General features: G+C 54.2%; 9 protein-coding genes across 9 annotated transcripts; 6 read left to right on the forward strand and 3 right to left on the reverse strand.

Moving 5' to 3' along the window:
- Nucleotides 1-959: 959 nt before the first annotated feature.
- PG994_013037 (uncharacterized protein) lies at nucleotides 960-3,008 on the forward strand (the record flags this gene model as incomplete). The annotated part of the gene is made up of 1 exon (XM_066864446.1): nucleotides 960-3,008. One exon carries the CDS (start codon nucleotides 960-962, stop codon nucleotides 3,006-3,008), a length of 2,049 nt encoding a protein of 682 aa, XP_066709407.1.
- A 755-nt stretch (nucleotides 3,009-3,763) lies between these two features.
- PG994_013038 (uncharacterized protein) lies at nucleotides 3,764-5,428 on the reverse strand (the record flags this gene model as incomplete). The annotated part of the gene is made up of 5 exons (XM_066864447.1): nucleotides 3,764-4,300; nucleotides 4,368-4,451; nucleotides 4,496-5,016; nucleotides 5,096-5,243; nucleotides 5,318-5,428. The coding sequence occupies 5 exons, from the start codon at nucleotides 5,426-5,428 to the stop codon at nucleotides 3,764-3,766; spliced, it is 1,401 nt and encodes a 466-aa protein (XP_066709408.1).
- A 705-nt stretch (nucleotides 5,429-6,133) lies between these two features.
- PG994_013039 (uncharacterized protein) lies at nucleotides 6,134-8,121 on the forward strand (the record flags this gene model as incomplete). Its single annotated transcript, XM_066864448.1, has 3 exons — nucleotides 6,134-6,360; nucleotides 6,469-7,756; nucleotides 7,795-8,121. 3 exons carry the CDS (start codon nucleotides 6,134-6,136, stop codon nucleotides 8,119-8,121), a joined length of 1,842 nt encoding a protein of 613 aa, XP_066709409.1.
- A 295-nt stretch (nucleotides 8,122-8,416) lies between these two features.
- Nucleotides 8,417-9,978, reverse strand: PG994_013040 (PfkB family carbohydrate kinase; the record flags this gene model as incomplete). The annotated part of the gene is made up of 4 exons (XM_066864449.1): nucleotides 8,417-9,085; nucleotides 9,124-9,201; nucleotides 9,226-9,570; nucleotides 9,928-9,978. 4 exons carry the CDS (start codon nucleotides 9,976-9,978, stop codon nucleotides 8,417-8,419), a joined length of 1,143 nt encoding a protein of 380 aa, XP_066709410.1.
- A 1,168-nt stretch (nucleotides 9,979-11,146) lies between these two features.
- On the forward strand, nucleotides 11,147-12,989 carry PG994_013041 (adenylyl cyclase-associated protein; the record flags this gene model as incomplete). Its single annotated transcript, XM_066864450.1, has 3 exons — nucleotides 11,147-11,190; nucleotides 11,315-12,434; nucleotides 12,495-12,989. The coding sequence occupies 3 exons, from the start codon at nucleotides 11,147-11,149 to the stop codon at nucleotides 12,987-12,989; spliced, it is 1,659 nt and encodes a 552-aa protein (XP_066709411.1).
- Nucleotides 12,990-13,357: 368 nt separating this feature from the next.
- PG994_013042 (putative carnitine O-acetyltransferase precursor) lies at nucleotides 13,358-15,589 on the reverse strand (the record flags this gene model as incomplete). Its single annotated transcript, XM_066864451.1, is given in 6 exon segments — nucleotides 13,358-13,484; nucleotides 13,543-13,715; nucleotides 13,745-14,314; nucleotides 14,334-15,205; nucleotides 15,291-15,348; nucleotides 15,509-15,589. 6 exon segments carry the CDS (start codon nucleotides 15,587-15,589, stop codon nucleotides 13,358-13,360), a joined length of 1,881 nt encoding a protein of 626 aa, XP_066709412.1.
- A 1,941-nt stretch (nucleotides 15,590-17,530) lies between these two features.
- PG994_013043 (uncharacterized protein) lies at nucleotides 17,531-17,863 on the forward strand (the record flags this gene model as incomplete). The annotated part of the gene is made up of 2 exons (XM_066864452.1): nucleotides 17,531-17,625; nucleotides 17,731-17,863. 2 exons carry the CDS (start codon nucleotides 17,531-17,533, stop codon nucleotides 17,861-17,863), a joined length of 228 nt encoding a protein of 75 aa, XP_066709413.1.
- Nucleotides 17,864-18,503: 640 nt separating this feature from the next.
- On the forward strand, nucleotides 18,504-18,827 carry PG994_013044 (Endo-1-3(4)-beta-glucanase; the record flags this gene model as incomplete). The annotated part of the gene is made up of 1 exon (XM_066864453.1): nucleotides 18,504-18,827. One exon carries the CDS (start codon nucleotides 18,504-18,506, stop codon nucleotides 18,825-18,827), a length of 324 nt encoding a protein of 107 aa, XP_066709414.1.
- A 24-nt stretch (nucleotides 18,828-18,851) lies between these two features.
- On the forward strand, nucleotides 18,852-19,936 carry PG994_013045 (GPI anchored endo-1-3(4)-beta-glucanase; the record flags this gene model as incomplete). The annotated part of the gene is made up of 3 exons (XM_066864454.1): nucleotides 18,852-18,913; nucleotides 18,993-19,512; nucleotides 19,571-19,936. The coding sequence occupies 3 exons, from the start codon at nucleotides 18,852-18,854 to the stop codon at nucleotides 19,934-19,936; spliced, it is 948 nt and encodes a 315-aa protein (XP_066709415.1).
- Nucleotides 19,937-20,380: the final 444 nt, after the last annotated feature.

Here is a 20,380-nt window from a genome sequence, read left to right on the forward strand (position 1 = left end):
GGAAGTATTATGTTCAAATATAATTGGTGTAGTACCGTTATACATGGCGGACTCGTTCCAGCCCTGGAGTGACGGAATTGTAAGATGCGATTCCCTACAACAAGACTACGGACAACGCAAATCGAATTAGGTAGCATTCAGTTCAAGCAGGTATTGGGAAATATGGTGTTTCTAGATATTGCTCTGATGAGAGGATAAAGGATCATTGTCTAATACTGAAGGTAGGTAGGTAAGTACCCAATGTAGCCTGCAGGGAGTAGGTGAATGGGACAATGCCTCTGGAGGCACAACTGCAAACACTGTTGAGGAATGAGAGGATTGACAGAAAGTGACAATGTCACATACTTGAGGACTTGGATACATTGCATATAACTCACTCATAGTGACCGATTCATATGGGGAGTCCGGTTAGAATCAGCAGTGGCATGGACAAGTGTGGTTGAGGAAGGAGCCCCCATCCAATCTGATAAGGTAGTCCTTAGCCAGACAATGATAGATATCAATTTGCACATTGATCATTGAACTATCTGATCAATCTCCCCTCTTCTTCTGCTTTGAAGGGGGGAAACAGGTGACATGGGGTTGAATGGATCTGCATGTTGCGAATTGAAGTTCGTGAAGACAATCCAAACCTCAGTTCAGGAGAATAATCAGTCAACCAAACAGAATTAGGCGATCGCTCGCCTATTCAACCTTGGGAGAAATGGAAAGTAAACTGATCGCTGCCTTGCAACTTGATTCCTTCTTGCATTCACTGCTTGCCTCCATCATCCCGAATACAACTCTACCCTGCACTCTCTTGCAAACTGGATTTGCACACATCACATCTCACTGTCTCCTTTTTCTAAGTTGCGGGCCAACTTGGAATGAAACCCGTCACGTATTGGCACTACCACGTATTTCGCCTCTTCCCCAATTGACACACAAACCAACATATCTGTGAAAACCACCAGGTCAATATGGCCTCAGAAACCTCCCAGGGCTCTTCACCGGTAGGCACCAAGCGCAAGTTTGACGAGACCCAGTTGCTCAGCAGATCACCTTACTACAAGCGCCGCCAATGCTCTGGAAAGGATTCCAACTATGCTGCTGACGTTGACCATGATGACACCACTCACGACGCTATTGCTGCTCCTGCTACCGGCTCTAGCAGTCCACTAAGCGAAGTTAGCGATGACAGGGTGCCCTCTGCCGAAGAGTATTGTCGCCTTGAGCAGGAACGCCTGACTTGCGAGAAGGAGAACGAGTCCCCGGTGCGAGATGTTATCGAGGTCAAGACTGGGGAAGAAGACGATCTCGACAAGCTGCAAGAAAAACTCAAAGCTACATTGGCCCAGATCAAGACCGCAAACGAGGGCTGGCTGACTCCCGAGGTATTCGAGTACCTACAGTCCGAGGTCACCGCATCGACTTTCTACTTGCCTGAGCCCACGGTACATAATGCTAAGACCGAGGGTGTTGATGCTGCCACTAATACCCGAAAGGTTATCAAGCTGGTGAGATCTTTGGAAACCCAAACGGATGTCGTTCCAGGTACCACCACTGCGATCCAAACTCCCGCCTCAGCTTTCGAAGCAGCTGCGACTCAGACGGAGCGATCGGTATCCGACGCCAGCGTCCAGACCGACCCTATCCCCAAGACATTTCCTTCGGCCGATGAGGTCTTCAAGAATGACCTCAAATACATTCGTCGCGCTACACCTTTCGTACCCTCCACCAACGTCATCACAATCAAGTGTCGCCTGCGTGAGAAACAAACAAACACTCCTTCCGCTTCAAGAATCAGAAAACCTTCCTATCTCCCGTCGCCCAGCAGAACTCAGAATAGCAATCGCTTCAGTACACCGAGGACATCCAATTCCAAGGTAGTCTCATTGGTAGACGATGATGACGACGATGTTTCGATGGTGGAGACCAATGGTGATAATTGGCGGACTGGAGGCTCAAGGTTTGGCAGTGACTTTGCCTACGGAAACATGGGCGGCCTCGGAGGTGCAGATGAGTTGGATGGTTACGAAGGAGGTGTTGAGAATGTCGAGTTTTACGGCATTCAGGGAACCACCAGCTCAACTCGCTCGTCCGAGTTACTTCGATACCAGGATAGGCAAAATGGTGTCGGCGAATTCCCATCACCTATGGTTGGTCTTCGTCTCCGTAAACGAGAATATTTGCTCGAAATCGGATCGAAGCACTGGACAGACCCCATCTCTCGAGCTACGAGTATCCTTCAGGAATCATCATCATGGGGTAACACAGCCCCCATGGACGACAAAGAGGCCATCAAATCAAATTGGACGAAGCGCGGATCGTACCAACTATACAAGGGGTTCCCACTCGTCGAGGACATCGAATTCATTGTGCACCGCAACAACCCGCCTGATGAGCCCGATGGAGACTGCTACTGGCGCAGTGTTTCGTTCTGCCTGTATGGCAGCGACGAGCATTGGAACGTCGTCAAGGCCGAGCACCTGGAATACCTGCACCATGTGTTGACGAACCCGCAGCACCCAAGATACAATCTCTACCGCGAGCACCTGAACGGCCGTTTCTTCGACACCTCTTCGGTCGACGGCGTGACATTCAAGGCGAACATATGGCAACTCCTACATCTCGCGCATGCCTGGACACCCGCCGTCGTCAGCCAGATCACGGCCGATCTGTACAACATCTGCGTCGTCATCTTCACGATGGAAAACGGAGTAGCCACCGAGACCAACGTCCGTGGTGTCTACAACAGCCGCCACATCCTCCTCTGCTTCACCGGCGGCTGCCACTTCCAACCGATGACGCCGAACGAGTACGACGCCTGGGAGTTCAAGTACCCGCGCATCACTGTGGACGCAACGGCAAAGTATATCAACGCGCCCAAGACCATCTCGGCTAAGCAGACGTGGGAACATCCCTGGAGGAAGGAGTTCTCCTCGACCGTCTTGCCGCCTGTCCCTCGACTGCACGGTTGTAATATCCAAGAGCTTCGACACTATCTAGGTAGCAACCCTAGGCCTTGATTGACTGGGGAGGAGGGCACGTCGCGGCGGTGCCCAGCAAAAGGTGCTGGATGATGGGTGAATTAATGCCATCAACACGTCTGATGATAAAAGACTTGCAACAGGCAGCGCTACGGTTGGCAGACCATGAGGATCGGCCGTGGCCATTTTATCGATCTCTTGGAGGCGATGTGCGGAAACAAGACGTTGGGAATTTTCAGCGTTCAGTAGGATGGTTTATTGATGTAGTCCTCAGGATCGGACACTATATGGATATTTCGATACCAGAGGAAGCCCTGCGACGTGATCTAGTTGCCGGCCAAATAGAAGCTTGCTTTATCAGGATATGCGAGGATTTCTCTTGCCCATCACTCATCGCCCCGAAGGACGTGATCTGTGATCGGAATGATGGGCCTTCTTTAGTCGCTTAAGAATAATTGATCTACCAACGTTCCGTTCAGAAGCTCGTCCTAGAGGGAACACAGCCCTGGCTCTCCCGAAGGAGAGCACCGTTGGGGGGAGGGAATAAGGGGTTGCGATAACATAAGATCACGTTGTCATGATTCTGCACATGAACGTACCTCACCAGAAGGTCATATGGTATCTGATTGGGTCATAATCTAGTGCCCTAGTCCATATCCTCGTAGTTGGGCCACATTTTAAGCCTCACGAAACGCCTCGCAAAGTTGTGTCATAGTCGTTCATGGAATCACATAAAGTTATACAAGAAGCTGCCAAGACCATGTCTTGTTGCAACTCATTGACAGCCCAAGAGCTCAGTCTGCAATGTGCTGGAACAGCGGCGAAATGGATTCGCCGTAGTGGTTCCTTCGAATGGCCTCGGAAAGTAAGAAGGAAAGGTCGAGAATAACCAACTTACTCGTGTTCTTGGCTTTGTCCTCACTGATGGGGAAGCTGTTGGTGACGATGATCTGATCGATGCACTCGCAGGCTTGGAGTTGCTCAAGACAGTCGCCACCAAAGACACCATGTGTTGCCATGCAGTACACCTTGTTGGCGTGACCTCGCTTAACCACCGTCTCAGCCGCGGCGATCCAGGAACCAGGCTTATCAATCATGTCGTCGACAATGAAGACTGGTCGATCCTTGACATCGCCCACTAGAGTAATCATGTGTTCCATACTGGGGTCCTTCAACTTCTCATCTTCTTCGTCGGATGAGACGTCAGCATCGCCCGATCCACCTAGAGCATGCGGCTCCGGTGCGAAGTATGACGACGCATGAGACATGGCCATGGGGTCATCAGCCTCGGTCTTTTCAGAATGCTGGCTACCTTCCCCTCCAGCATCTGACTGATTGGCCGAAAGGGTAGTCATCAGGCACAATATGCCCTTGTACCAAACGGCCATGAGTCACGACCTGGGCTCGCACGTCGTTGAAATTCTGGCTCTCCTCCTCATTCAACTCATCGATGGGCGAGGCCGGAGTCGGGGCTTGACCGTTCTCGTGCGCATGAGCGGCGGACCATTAGAACGCCGAGGAGATACTTGCGCATCGGCTATGACTCGCGATGATCGGGGAGGAGTACTGTCCGCATCGTTGGACTGACTTGTCTCGGCTTCATCACTCGACATAGCTCGTGACAGCCGGTTGGTGCCGTTAGTGAGAGGAGCGGGTCGGTCGAAGCCATCGAGATGGTTCATGATCATGCTGACCGTCATGTTGGCACCAGCCCGCTTGCGATCCGTGGTAACAATGCCAAAATTCAGCTTAAGAGCATCGGCCAGTGACGTGACTCGCTTGGTGCCGCCAGCATTCTTGGAGACGACAACGGCCTCCTTCCAATTGGATACGTTCATGCGTATCCAGCGGGCTATCAGAGGCTCGGCGTGGAGATTATCGACAGGGCATTTGAAGAAGCCTTGCATCTGAGAAGCGTGTAGGTCAATCGTGATGACGTGCTTGACGCCAGCTACGTGCATCAGATTGGCGAGCATTCTGGCCGTGATGGCGCCTCGATGAGACTTCTTCTTGGACTGTCGACTGTACGGGAAGTAGGGCAGGACAGCTGCAGGGCTCAATCATTAGCCAGCCTGATCTGTGGGCAAGCTCCAAAAGAGCAAGTCTGGACATGGCGGGTAGCTTACCTGTGACCTTGTTCGCGGAGCCGCCCTTGCATGCTGAAATCATGATGAGCAGCTCCATGATTGTGTCGTTGATTTTGGGGCTTCCCGACTGCACAACAAACACATCCTTCTCTCGAACGCTCGTCAAGATCCGTACGCTTGTTTCTCCCTGGGACAAGAAGCCATTGTCAGCGAGAGCAGGAGACGTAGGAGAGACTACTCGGCAAGGAGCTCAAGACGTACATTTGAGAATTGGGACAGGTCGGCCGAAGCCGGTGTCAAGCCCAAGTTCTCACATATTTTGCCAGAGAGCGCCGGACACGAAGTGCCCGAGAAGACAAGTGTGTTGCGCATCTTTAAGAGAGTGAGGAAGAAAATTTAAGGGCGGCGGTAGACGAGGTCTAGATGAAGGAAAGAAAAACTTCGTGTGGGTCAAAGGAGCACGGCCAGTCGTTTGTTCCTTAGCCGAGGGGTAGGGAAAAAGGGGGGAAAAGTATGGGTTATCGATGATCAACAAGAGTTCATCAAAGCTTGACCCAGAATCATTGGGCAATCAAACTCAGCGTTTCGGCCTTCTCATGATACACGATGTGTATTGGAGAAGCTGGTTGCTGTAGACAAACAACATTGAACAAAAGGTTAGGTTAGGTAGAAGAAAAGAGGAATGCGTCTGTTGTAGGTAGAAGGATAAGACATCAACGTGAACCCCGACCTCGGATTGGCCCTAGTGGACTAGTAGTTAACCCACATAATTGCATAATGCCCGCCTATGACCCAATTGAAACTAGGCTCGTTTATTATGGCCTACCTACATGTACAGCTCAGTCGTCGTCTCCCTCTTGTCGGCACAACTAACCACCCGAGCATGTAAGTCACAGGCAAGTCACAGGCACATATATCCTGTGTTTCTGGTCATTGAGTACAATATACGTATCTAATAAAAAAACTTGGCAACGCAGTTCCTACACACCATGGCTTAGCACCAAGGCATTGTAATAAGCACCCATAAAAGAATTGGGATTTCGAAACGGGGTGCATAGGGGCATACGCAGTAGTACTATGGGCATCCCAGGTCTCTCGGCAGCCCTGCAGCCGTATGGGAAGCCCACTACGTTGAGCAGGCAGAGCGTCGTGATCGATGGCCCCGCGCTTGTCCACCGAATATGGGAGGCCGTTATGAGCCACCAGTCGCTGGAAAGCGCTGCCCTAGGCCATGTACCGTATTCCGTGTTGGCCGAGGGTTTCGTTAACTGGCTGAACCTGCTCCATGCCGGCAAAGTCATAGTGTAAGTCTTACTCCTGGTCATTCCTTCTGCTTTGGTCCATGTACCTCCTGTCTTGGCTTGCAGTGTGTGTTTGCATTTGCGCGCGCTAAAAGAACGAATTCTTTCCAGGAGGAAGATCTACTTTGACGGCTTTCTGCCGCCGAGAAAATGGGCCACACGGAGAGGACGGCTGATCAGGTCGACCAAGACGATGACGGAAGCCTCCTCATATATGTCGTCCGGCGTGAGCAGGCCGAGAGGCAACACGTCCTTCAGCTCGACTATCACGCTAGCGGATCTGGGCCGGGCCGGCACCGGCTCGACGCAGCGGTTCCCCAAACACCCATTCCTCGTGCCCGCCGTGGCCGAGTCGGTGCGGAACTCGAAGGCATGGCGGGACCTGGTGCAAGTCGTACCCGGCGAAGCCGACACCTACTGCGCCGAAGACATCCGGCAGAACGGCGGCATCGTGTTGACGAGCGACTCCGACCTGCTCATGGAGGACCTCGGTCCGCACGGGTCCGTGGCCTTCTTCTGGGAGATCGGCGCAAGACCGGAGCCCGACGAGACGGAGCTGTTCGCGCTTACCTATTCGGCGCGGCAACTGGCAGAACAACTCAGTCTTCGAGATAGTGGCGGCATACCCCGACTGGCCTTCGAAATGACAACGCGACATACCGGCCTAGACGAGGCGCTGCACTTTGCCAAAGCCAATGACACCACTGAAGACGTAATAAAGGAGAACTACCAGAAATTCTTGGAAGAACACCTTGTTCCGCAAGAGTACATATCCGCCGACCACCCAGTCATCTCTCTCCTTACCTACTTAGATCCAAGGATATCCGAACTCGTCGTCCAGTCCCTCAACATCGACTTGGAGACTGGAGCTGATACCTTTCCTTCAACGGGCCCCGCCGCCACCGCCGGTCTACCTCGGGGCCCCGACAAGATCTCCATGTTCCTCCCCGTCATGGTAGAGGACAACGCGCGGAAGAGCTCCTGGACCACCAGCGAGCCAGTACGGCAGCTATGCTACGCCATCGCGCAGCAGAAGAAGAAGGAGCCTCGCGGCTTGCAGCCGCCGCCACGGCGCGACGACTTCGTCATCGAGTACCGCACGCTCGAGAGCTCGACCGGCGGGCGCCAGGTCAGCCTGCCCAGCCCCGCCGAGACGGAGAGCGGCTGCGCGCAGCTCCTCGCGGCCCTCGAGCAGATCGAGCAGGGCCTGCCGGGCCGCGAGCTGCTGTGGCTCGCCCTCGCCGTCTACCAGGACGTCGATTGGTCCACGACCAACGGCCGGCACGCGCTGTCGGTCCAGGTCATGGGCGAGGCCGCCACTCTCTTCCAGGACAAGACCAAGGGAGAGCAGCAGCTGCCCGGGGAGTACGGCTGGGACGTGCTGCACTTCATAGCCCAGGTCCAGGCCTCGCTCTACTCCTGCGGATGCTCAAGCAGGTCCTCGACATCGTGTCAGCCCTCGCCGACCCGCCCCTGTCCGGGGCCCAGGAGAAGCTGCAGCAGCGGCTCTCGAACCTGCCGCTGATCACGGACTGGCCGACGGCGGAGTCAATCTTTGGCCAGCTGTCTCGGATCCAGCGGACTGGATTCCTCTCCGTCATCTCCAAGATGCTCGACATACCAGAGTTCGAGTTCAAGACCTCTTCCAAGAATAAGACCACACCGAGCAACCAGAAGAAGGGACAGTCTAGCCGACAGATGCCACCGCGTTCACTAGCACTCAACCCCTTTGCCGTGCTTAGTCCCCAGGCTCAGGAGGAATGATATCCCAAGGGTCACAAGATGAAATGCAGCTTCTTGTAATTGGCACAGCAAGCAACGCTTCGGGACGATGAATATAGGCAGGCTATTAGAGAGATCAACTAAGCCCCTGGGGTGCTTAAATTGTATTCAGACTGGTGCAAATTGCGTCCTGCCGCTAGCATATTACCTTACTAGAACCTTATGACCATTTTCCATCGCTCTATCCCGGACTTGGCCTCCCTAGCTGTCCGGTAGTCTATGGGAGATATCCAGAAGCACCATGGCCCTTTCGTAGCGAGAAGGCGTACGCGCCAACTTAGCCAAAAGCTAGCCGGCTCTTAAACTCCTCGAACCTATCGTCCACCCGAACACCGTTCCAGGTCTCATTCCCATCATCGTCTCTACCAAGGTCCGGTGGCCCGACCTGTTCGATGGCAAAACTAGCCGCTACACTACCCCACACCGCAGCTTCCTCGAGGCCCTTTCCTCGCGCAAGAGCCACCGCGAGACCGCCCAGGAAAGTGTTTCCACCACCTGTGGGGTCGACAACCTTCTCCTTGTTGGTGTGATATGCAGGTACCCAGCGTTCTATGCCGGGGTCGACCTCAATTTCTTCATCTGCCACCATGCCCTCGGGATCTTGCAGCAAGCCAGCGAACAAAGCCTCCATATCCGTATCGTGCTGCAAGCTGCCGTGTAGCATGGCGGACGGCTTCTTGCGCTTTCCAGAGTTCCCCGACCGTTTCGTACGTTTCCGACCACCATTCTTGGCGAGATAGCAGCCCTTTTCACCCGCTCTCACCACCAGGGAAAAGGACTGCAGAGGCATGGACCCCAGGAGCTGCTCACAAGCACGTTCGACAGAGGCCGTACTGATCTCGCCCGTTTCCGGGTCTAGACCATCGTCCCCCATGAAGCCGGCAAGTTCTGAGTGGTTTGGGCTACATACATCCACAAGAGGGAGGGTGTTTGTGCAGTTCAGCAGCTCGTTGGGGTACACAAATCAGGGACCGGCTCCCATACGAAAACGGGTTTCGGCAAGTTATTGCCGTCCGGTGTGGTCAAGTCGGCCCGCCGCTCCCTGATTCCCCTCACGAGCTCCTGGCAGCGCGTTGGTGAACATACCATGTGAAAAGAACGTGAGGCGAGCAATTCCGGTGTAAGGTCCTCGGCAGTAATGCGTTTCTTGGGAGTCAGGTAACGGAACCCGCGGTTCTGATGTTCGTCGTATCCATTCCAGCCGCGAGTGGTCAAGCGATCTGGTGTTTCCCGCATCAAGGCTGCGGTTTCCCAGCTCTCAATGAGGTCGGTCAGGGCAGTTGGGAAGTCCGAGCCCTTGTCGACGATCCACCCGACCGAGGTGGAGAGCGGTGGAGGGGACAAGAGCCGTGCCCCCAGGGCCGAGTACGTGCCTGCGCCGCCGATTACATCTTTTTTGAGCGGTGTTGGGGGGCAGATACTCGATATCGTCTAGGAATGTGTCAGCATATGCTACGTAGACAGGCATGTAGTCCCCATATTAGGAAGTATTGAAGAATGTTGAAGCGGAGCTTGTGGGCTTCAACGTGTTGACGGCATAACATCAATACATGGGGGTAACATTACAAGTCTGGAACGAAAACTCTCCATACTTGTATTTTCTTTACCGGATGGCATTGCAATACCTATCATGGAATTGGGCGGTTCCCCAATGGCCAATCTAGGATGTGAAATGAACAGGACGCGTGGTTGGCCAAAAGAGGGCAGACTCGAGCTGGAATGCGATGAAGAAAGCCTTACCTATGATGAACATGCCCATGGTCACAAATTCTATTCCTGTGACTTGACTTCGGCAGTTTTGACGTCGGCCCCCTCCGGGATGTCTGCAGCGGTGTCCATGGTGTATCCCCTCCCACCCGGGTTTCGTCACGCAAGGACGAGTAGGGCTTGGCCAAAAAGGCAGGCAGCCAGCCACACCGGCAGATCTTGTATCCGGAGAATGCAGGCCGAGCCCTACAGGAAAGCCAGAGCGGGATTGAGAAAGATGGTGGGATGCAAAGTTGGATGTCGGTCAGTTTTGACATGCATGCATGGAATCGATACCTAGGCAGTCTTAGGTATCAATTGTGAGACAAGGCTGCATCGGTGAAGCTCTGACCGGCAGACTGGTAGGCTGCCTGCATTGGCTGCTTGCAGTAGTAGTGGTTGTTGTTGGTTCTAACAGCAGCGGCGATTAATCAATCCAGCTGTGTTTTCTTTCTATCTTGAGAAAAGAAATCAACATCTAGCAAAGATGAAGATGGAGATGTCTTCCAATGCCTCTAGACCAATAGAGCGTGGAGGCTTACTTACAATGATATACCCCAATGGGCTTGCTCAGTTTTAGCTAAGTAAATCGACATCAAAAGTTTCCGGTCAGTACCCTGTCTTGCCTGTTCACCTTAGGAGACTTTGAATATCAACCAGATCGCATGGAAGGTCGGGTAGGGTAGAATGACATTGCACGATTATTGCATTATCCCATGTTTCCAGCGCTCCTTCAAATGGGCGGGGCACTGCTTATTTGAAGCTACAGCGCCGTAGCTTGCTTCCCAGGCAGCTCCTTGCCCCAACGGCTCTAATGCAGGGGTGCTCCAAGCGTCCTTAACATCCCATCCGCGCAAGCTGCCCAGGCTGTCAGATACGCTGTAACGCCAGGCTGCCGGATTTCTATTGTCGTCGTCTGATCGGCAACTCAACTTTATATACTACTGTCCCGTCGCAAGCCATTGCATTGCATATTGCATTTACTGATTCCCTTGTTGCTTGAAGCTCCGTTTCCTTCGTCTGGCTTGCATCGTTTCGGAAAAATAGGCCCTTCGCGTTTTAGCAAGATCCCCTATTGCGCAGATTGCGTGGTCGGTCGCCTCCTAAACAGCTAGTTGCTAGGCTGGCTCCGCCGAACAGGGGACGACTTCTTTTCCACTCCTTGTCCGTGTCTGCCACCAACTTCGCAGCTTCCGGTTCACTACCAACCATATAAAACCTACCATCTGTCGCAATCCACATTGCGCCCGTAGCTGCCACCATGGCCACCAACAACATGCATAACCTCACAACCCTCATCAAGCGGTACGTTCTGCCCCTCGGATCCCTACTCTACCCTCCCCCATTGCTGCCCAAGTGAACACACCGTCGCAATGCCCCTGCTCGTGCCCGAAGATTGGAAGACGTGGTATACTCAACTCAACAACAGGCTTGAAGCTGCGACCGCTCGCTTAGAAGACATCGCCACCTCTACCATTGAGCTGCCCCAAGCTGTGCCGGCTCTGTCCCATACCCTCGCCTCCCCGACCGCTGGCAGCCCAGCACCGACACCGGCCTCAGCCGCCGCCTCTCCTGCCCTGCAAACCGTGGTGGAGGAGCCTCTCCCCGAGTCGATCGAGGACTTCGATATCTTCATCTCCCAATCCGTCGACCGGTATGTACAGGCCAGTAACAAGCTGGGCGGCCTCATTGCCGAGCAGGCCGCGAAAGTGCTGGAAGGTTTCACGCAACAGCGCCGCTTCCTCCTCCGTCTGACAAAGGCGAAGAAGCCCGATTTCTCTGGCTCGGAAATGGCCGTATACCAGGACCTGCTGAAGCCCATCAACGAGGCCTTGATGGCCGTCGGCAACATCAAGGAGTCGAACCGCGGCTCTCCCGTCTTCAGCCAGCTTAGCGCCGTCGCGGAGGGTATCATGGTTCTGGCTTGGGTCACCGTCGACAACCGTCCCTACAAACACGTCGAGGAATCGCTCGGGTCTGCTCAGTTCTTCGGAAACCGAGTCCTCAAGGAGTACAAGGAGAAGGACGCTGCTCAGGTCGCATGGATCCAAGCTTTCTACCAGGTCTTCAAGGACCTGACCGAGTACGTCAAGCAGTACTTCCCTAGCGGCATCCCGTGGAACCCCAAGGGTCTGCCCGCCGCGGAAGTCGCAAAGAGCGTACCGAACCCAGGGGCCGCCAGCTCCTCTACAGCTCCTCCGCCCCCCCCTCCTGCCGCAAGTGGCGCCCCGCCGCCCCCCCCCCCTGGCCCACCGCCGGTCCTGTCGATCAAGGAGGAGGGCAGATCAGCGGAGCCTGCCTCTGGGGCTAGTCTGGGTGCCGTGTTTAGTGAAATTAATAAGGGCTCAGACGTGACCAAGGGCCTGCGCAAGGTGGACCGATCGGAGATGACGCACAAGAACCCGTCCCTGAGAGCCGCGTCGATCGTCCCCGACCGTGAAGCGTCCGGTCGCGGAAAGAGTCCCGCGCCCGGGAAGAAGCCCAAGCCGGAGAGCATGCGGGTGAAGAAGCCCCCGAAGAAGGAGCTGGACGGAAACAAGTGGTTGATTGTAAGTCCGCTCTCAAAATGCGCCGCCACGAGGGGCGGAATACGCTAACGATGATGCTAGGAAAACTACGAGAGGCATCCCGAGCCCATCACAATTGATGCCTCCATTAACCACTCGATTCTTATCTCCAAGTGTAATCACACCACCGTCATCATCAAGGGCAAGGCCAACGCCGTGACCGTGGAGAACACCCAGAGGCTTTCGATCGTGGTGGACAGCCTCGTTTCCACCGTCGACGTCGTCAAGTCATCCAACTTCGCCCTGCAGGTCATGGGCGTCATACCCACCGTCATGATGGACCAGATGGACGGCGCCACCGTCTACCTGAGCAGGGAGAGCACGGCGACCCGCATCTTCAGCAGCAAGAGCGCCGGCATCAACCTGAACATTCTCGATAACGACGAGGACGACTACAAGGAGGTGCCCTGCCCAGCCAGATGTGCCATTACTTCGACGAGAAGAAGGGCCAGCTGGTCAACGAGATTGTTGAGCACGCTGGATGAAGTAACGGCGTCGGGTCGGTGTAGGATGAATGCAGACGGCGTCAACGGGTGACTTTACGAGCCTTACGCTTCCACTTACAAGCGTTCCAGCATAGGGATATTTTGCATTCGAAAAGACTAGTAGTGTATTGTATTGTATAGAGAGCAATCGCAATATTACATCTCAACCATTTCTCAAATGGCTGCCTAATTGCCCAAGTAAAATATCGAGTCTGAGAGAGAGCTCTGTGGCCAACCAAACACCGGCAATGATACTGCATGTCTGAAGGCTGTCTATAGTAAAATGCAAATCTACAGAGAAAATATGTATTGGAAGAGACACGATCCCAGCCACATCTGTCCTCGCTCTGGATCTGCACGTACGACGGCCTGTATTCCACTTATGTCTCGGCTGGTCGTTCTATCAATACGGACCGTACTCTACAGCTTAGCCTTGGGGGCCTCGAGGGTTTGGGTCATGAGGTCGCGAATATCACCAGCGGCCTCATTGAGATAGTAGCTCATCTTCTGGCTACCAAGACCCTTGGAGACAATGTTGAAGTTGATGCTGTAAGATAACTAGTTAGCTATGAACATGCGCAATAGGTGAAGGGGGGAGAGCTTACCTGTTCTCGTTAATCATGTAGGCGATGCCGAAGCCTCCATCAATGACTTGGCTCCAGCCGTACCCGTTGAAGAACTCCGAACTCAGCTGGCTGGTGCTCAAGTACCAGGAGCTCGAGTAGCCGTAGGCCGGGTCCTTGTAGATGGCGGGGACCTCCTCGCCGGGCTCGAGGAGCTTCTTGAGGCCGAACAGGTGGCGGTCACACCCTTGCCGTCCGACGCCGCGCTGATGTACTCGATGTGGCTGTTGACGGCCTTGCGGAAGAGGTCGATGCGCGTCTGGTCCTCGGCCGACGCGTCGGCCATGCTGGCGCAGAAGGCCACGCTGTCCTCTGAGACCGAGCGGCACGTCTCCGTGCGGCCCAGCTGGAAGCGGCGCGTCGCCGCCGACTCGTACGTGGGCCGGTTCTTGCCGTACATCTTGTGGTAGGCCAGCTGGATGACCATCTGCACATATGCGTCGGGCGAGCACTTGAACTTCTTGATCAGACCCTTGCCGTAGCCTTGGTAGGCCTGGACGGCGAGTTCGTGCGAACCGATGACTGTGTTGAAGTCCTTCTCGGCCCGCTCGATTTCGGCCTGCACCTCCTTGGTGATCTCGAAGTTCACAGCAGCCGGCTCCGGGAGGTTAGACCGCACCGAGGGGTTGCTGAAGTCGAGCTTGTTGTTGAAAATGACGTCATTTACATAGTCGTTCAGGCGGTGCGTGGGTGTGCCGTCCATCATACTGTGCTCTCCCATGAAACCGGATGTGCCGTTGTCGTTCACGATGAACTGCAGAGGCTTGTCATACCACCTGTTCTTGCCATCGCCGTGCCAGTAGGCATGCGCTCGCTCCTCTCAGGGTAACCGGGGCCGCATCGTCCAGGCAGACAACGAAGGCGGCCGACTCGACAGCCTCCAGCGCAGCCTTGTTCTTGGGCGAAGCCTTGAGAAGGATCTCCCGAGCGTCAGTCCAGACGTCACGGTTCTCGGAAGTGAGCGCTCCAACGGCCGGTTGCCGTGCTGCTAACTCGTATACGCGGGCAAACTGCGCCTCAAGCTCTGACGTGTTCAGCTGCTGGCCATCCACCTCGTGCGAAATCTTGAAGAGCTGATTTTTCCGCATGGCGATGATGTGCTTGTGGGTGCTTGCATCGTATTTGACAGGGTAGTCGGCAGGTTTCGCAACCACACGGCTGGCATTGAACATCCACTTGTAGCTGTCCATACAGATGGGCAGTTTCTTCATGTATTCGGGCTCGAGCGTGCCACAGTAGACCTGCTTCTTGAACTCCAGAGCTGCCGTCGTTATAGCTGCCGCTCGCTTGGCCGGGTTGCGCCGCCGACGGTCGTCTCGGTGGGAGTAGAAGTAGCTGACATAGGGCACAACGGGGTCCCGGTAGGCCAGATAGGCAGCCTCGTTCCACCACTCATAGATCCAATTCCGCACATCAGGGTCCTCGCGCTTGGCGACCAGCTTCTCCTGCAGCTTGCGACCCACACCACCGGGCTTTACAAACTCCTCGACGGCCTTCTTGCTGCTGGCGAGCTCGTCGGAGCTCAACAGCGGGTTGAGCGACTTGAGGTAGCGTGCAGAGGTCTCTTCGAGCGTCGGGACGGGGAGGCGCGGTAAGGAGTCTTGAAACCGTAGCATCGGTCCTTTTGACTTGTCTTCTACATAGCCTGCAGCACAGTTAGTGGGGGCTGGTCGCCGCAGGGTAAGCCAACCTTGTTGTTGACAGCTCAGAGAACATGCGACTTTACTTACCAGCTGGCAGGGAGCTATTGCCCCGTTTCGCGGCCGGCGCCATTAGAACTATGTTGCTCTGTGAATGCAGGAATAACGTATACTCGTCAGTCTTGGGTGCTTTTCCTTATGTTGTTTGGGGGCTTTTTAAAAGGGTTGCTTGCATATAAACAGCCGAGGTCCAAAGGTGACAGCAGCGGCAGGATATAGCAAGATCAAGGGATATAGCTTCTACACACCTTTGGGGTTCGAAGTTGCTGTCTCGCGGTTGATCTGAGTGCGGTAGCTTGAGCCCGACTCTTTACCAGAGAAGCAAACATGTCAATTGGCTCGTGAATAGGAAAAGGAGAAGGGAGAAGTGGTCGAAATCGAAAGAGGAAGAGAGTCGCGACACCTGATCTACAGGCGGCTTAAGCTGGGGGTGGGTTGCGAAGTGGAAACGACGGCGGGTAAGCCGAGTGAATGCAGCACGCAGGTTACAGAATGTGGTGGTGGTGGTGGTGGTGGTCAAGTGCCTCGCCTCTTCTCTCTTCACAAGCATGAGCCTAGGTTATTTCTTTACCACTAGTCGGCCTAAATGTCCGCTGGCATATGTTTGTACTCGTCTTTTATGAATCGCGGGCCAAGAGCTGGTCGGTCTGGGATGGCGGATCAATGGGACTACTACGTCGTACAGGCGGGTTGCTAAGCAGAGCGGACTGCCTCGAGATGGGATCATGTGGCCTTTTCCCATCGTTCTAGTCGGCTTTGCCAACAGTTTGGACTCCCCTTTTCTGTCTCAGCACATCCATCCATCTCTGTACTTGGTAGGACTGTCAGTCTGTCATCAATGTCCGGTCTGCCGGGGTACATGTAGGATTTAGTTCCAGGTGTGTTGTACCGCTTCCCCAACTTTGCAGCTGGGGAAACCAAGCCCGCCCCAGCGCCCCTCCAGCCGAGGTAAAATAGCCGTGGCTTTACCCACTCTGCCCACTCATGGACGTCCCATGTGTCCGCCTGGGAGAGGGACAGATCGATGCTAGAACTTGGCGTTGGAGAAGTGCTTGACTTATGTAATTGCAGAAGCCACATTCACATGCCAGTCCACAGGTTGCACAATGACGTTGCTTGAATTGATCTCTTAATGAATTTGATCGATTTCTTAAAGAGTGCCTGTTGTCATGGAGAGCAAGCAGAACCTTCGGGTATTCCGCACTCTAATCTGGATTTCTTACTGTAAGACATTCCATTCCTTCTTCCAGCCAAAACATGGATTTCCAGAATATCGAAGTTTTGAGGAACTCGTGGTAAGTTGGTAACAGAGCCAATTTAGCGTGTTGGTATCTAAGGGTATAGCCGGCGTGCAGCGTAACAAATTTATTCCGATTCCTTCAACGTCTCTCATTGTAATACTTGCTTATGGCCAAACTTCGAGATACATAGAGTGGCATATGATTTCTGGGTAAGTGAGGGTGGTGCGGCTGCAGACGTGCGGATATACATCTCTGGTCGCTCGGTATGCTGTCGTCAAACGGCTTGTGGAAGCTTAGAGGTTAAAGAAGTCATCTCTGAGCTTAGCTAGAAGTTGACTCGATCACATAATGCATACCCACGATATACTAGTATATACTAGTACGACGATACTCCAATGCCAACAACAGTATAGAGGTTGTATCTCACGAAGCCACGGGTAGTCTCTTGTGCCAGGATAACAACAAGCAATGATATGGGGTTTGATTTTACCTCTTCCACTGGCAAACACCCTCACGCACAGCATGAGTGGAAAGCCTAGCGGGCTTATTGCATTTCATCCCTGGATCGGATTGCAATAGTGCGGGCTGCCAGGGGCTAGATGTCTCAACGCCATCAACGTGACGGCTTCGACGGAACGAGCTGGCAGCTTGGGTCTAATTTGCATTCTTCTCTGCGAGCTCCCAGAGCTCTTAGCGAGAAATCTCTTCTCTGGAATTCCTCAACTCGCGTCAGACATGCAGTTATAGTGAAGTCGGAAAGTGAATGTACGAGAAGTAAACAAGAAGATATAGAGAAAACCCCGGCCTTGGAATCCTCCTCGTCTGGTGGGAGTTCTGGTTCTCTTTCTCTCTTCAGCTGTGTGTTCCATGTCTTCGTGCGTTCAACGTCCGGCTCAGCCACTCCTTACTTCGTTTCACTCTTTTCTCTGACCGAAAGGTTTGTCACTCTCTGTTCTTCTGGATGTAGTAGTATTTTTTCTGTTTTTAGCCACTCTTTTACAAATACCGATTCTTGATTAGAATCGTAAAATGGCGTGCGCACTTGCGACCCATTATGCGGGCCAGGCGCTGCTTGACGGCTTCAGCATTTTCGCGGGGAAGGATCCGAGCAATGGCTTTGTCAAGTGAGTGAGAGTAGTCGAGATGACTACGAGAGAGTTGTTTGGCCTGCTTGTAAGCCAATAACGACGATCCCTTCGTGAGGAGACATGCTGAGTGGCGTTTCCTAGTCTGGGCATTCAACAACGATCAAAACGGCGCAAAGTGGCCCTTGGCGGAGAACTGGATATACTCGACCGAGCCAACACGGCGTCGAGGAATCTGATTTCTGTCCATGCGTACGAATTAACTTCCAGCGAATGAAAATAGCAATGCTGACAGCTATACAAGACTTCCCGGGTGCCAGTTACCCAACACTGGATTTACCGGCCAACAAGGACCGACCGATTGCGAGCCTGGTGTAAGATACCCCTTACTCGTATGCAGGGCACTGTGACTAAAACACTAGCACTCAGTCCGGAAACATCGGTTGCAACTACGCTTCCCCGGTCTCCGATGCCACAGCGTACGGCGACAGCTTCAATGCTGAAGGAGGCGGTATTTACGCTCTCGAGTGGGACTCGGCCGGCCTGAAAATATGGCATCTCCCACGGTCCAACATTCCTAGCGACATTGCTTATGCGCCCCTGACAAATCCCGATCCGGCCTCATGGGGGCCTCCCCAGGCGCTCTTCGGCGGCTCGGGGTGCGATGCTGATTCCTTCTTCTTCAACATGAGTCTTGTAATTAATACCGTAAGTCATATCCTGCGTCTACTTCAAACCCGATGCATGAGAGCTCATTCTTGCTTAGAACCTATGTGGTGACCATGCCGGAAATGTTTGGGGCGTTGCCGACAAGTGCAACACTCTCGCCCCAACGTGTAAGGAATTCGTCGCCACCAACCCGGAGGCTTTCCTCGGCGCGTAAGTGATCTTCCCAGAAGGGCCCAGTATGGCGCATCATGACTGACGATAGGCTATATCATAGCTTCTGGGACATCAACTACATCGATGTTTACCAGAAACCTGATTCCCCGAAGCCTTCAAGCACGACTAGTGCCACCTTCTCAACAGCCCTCCTAAACGCCATTTCGATTGCCACGAGCCTCCCAAGCGTAGACACGACGGCGTTGCCATCACCAAGCAATACACGTACCATCATGTTGACCACGGCGACGCCCTCGTCAGCACCTACAAAGAGCGGGGGAGGCGTGAGCGATCCAGCTATGCTCAACGGGTACACGCTGCTCGTGTGCTTTGGGTCCAGCTCGGGCTATCCGACATGATCTGCCGCTGCCGACTTCGCCACTATGGACAACGAGGCCTGCGTCGCCAGCTGTGCTGGGCGCAAGTATTCTGGTGTGTTCGCAACGTGAGTCTCACCCCTTCCCCTTCCTCCCAAGGGTTACATCCATACGTTGAGAATGGCCGCTAACGGCGACTATATGCAGCACTTGCTATGCAGATAATCTCGGCGACGCCTCCGCGGTAGAGAACGCGCAGTGCGACCGTGCTTGTCCGGGCAACCCTAACGAGAGCTGCGGTGGTCTCGTCAAGGGCACCAGAATGCCCCCGTCCAACTCCACCATGACGATAGACAATAGCATAGTTCCGGCCTTGCGGCCTCTAACCCGCCGCGCTGCGCCGGCCAATATACTTCTTACCGTCTACGGTAACCTGGCTGGCACCCCGCCACCGGCGGGTGCCCCGGCCATGGGTGGCTCTTCGCCTGGCGCTGGCCGTAACAGCACCGTAACAGGCAGCAACGGTGGTGGTGGTGCCAGTGCCACTGGTGGGGGTGGGGGTGGCAATATCACCATAACGACCGCGGTCACGATGACTTACACGACGGTGTGTGCGACTAACCCAGCGCAGCTTGTGGCCGTCGCCTACTGTACCACCATGAACATCACCACGTGCAGCAACGGCACCAAGTCGTCCGTTCCCACTGAGGCAGTGGCTGCGGCAATGGTGACAGGAGGAGGCCTGAGGACCGTTTTGGAACGGAAACCGGAACGGAACAGCGCAGGCAGCACCAGCAGGAGCGGCCTTGATACCTATGACCACCTACACCGAGACATGCGCCGCGTGCGGGCTGAGAGGGGTTAACGCCGTCACCTTGACGGTACCGCTGGGCGTGGCGACGGCCGCCGCGCCCGACGTGGTGGTCACGGAGATCGCCGTCGCTCCTGTGATGCCCGTCATGCTCGGCAGCAACAGCACCATCAGCAGGCTCATAAGCTCCAACGACACGAACGGCACTGCCGGTGGCGTGTCGCCGACGATGCAGTTCCCGGTCATGGCCGGTGCGTCGAGCGCGTTCGGGGACGACATCGTCGGTGTCACTGGTATGATATTATCGCTGGCGCTGCTCGGCGCCGTGTTCCTTTTGTAGAAACAGGTTTTAAGCATAGGTAAGGTTTCATTTTTTCATGTGGAAGATTTGTAAGGGCAGGGAGGACGAAACTTGTACGATACCGGTAAAAGAAGGGAGGGGAGATCGCCGGGAGCATTGCATAAATGCCTCAAATTTCGTGTTAGATGAACTGATGGCTCGGCACTCCCCGAGCTGTGCTTGTCGGAAAATAGGTAGGGGGCTGGGTAGCTCCAGAAACGGGGTTGTTTGGGGAAGCATTTCAATGTTGGGACGAACGAACCGCCATGTCACCTTCACGTACTCGCTTATCGGGTCCATTTCATACTTAGCCTTCCTGTATTTTCTAGTTGTACTCATCAAATTTTACTTTTACTTTTCTCTGTTAATGAATGGAACGCAGGCAGTCGACAAACTGTGCCGTCCTTTCCTTCGCGATTCTCGGTATTGTAGTTTCAACGGAGG

This window comes from Apiospora phragmitis, assembly GCF_038363925.1.
Source record: "Apiospora phragmitis strain CBS 135458 chromosome Unknown utg000011l:1.0-3236445.0:1.0-3240683.0, whole genome shotgun sequence".
NCBI classification, from domain to species: Eukaryota; Fungi; Ascomycota; class Sordariomycetes; order Amphisphaeriales; family Apiosporaceae; genus Apiospora; species Apiospora phragmitis.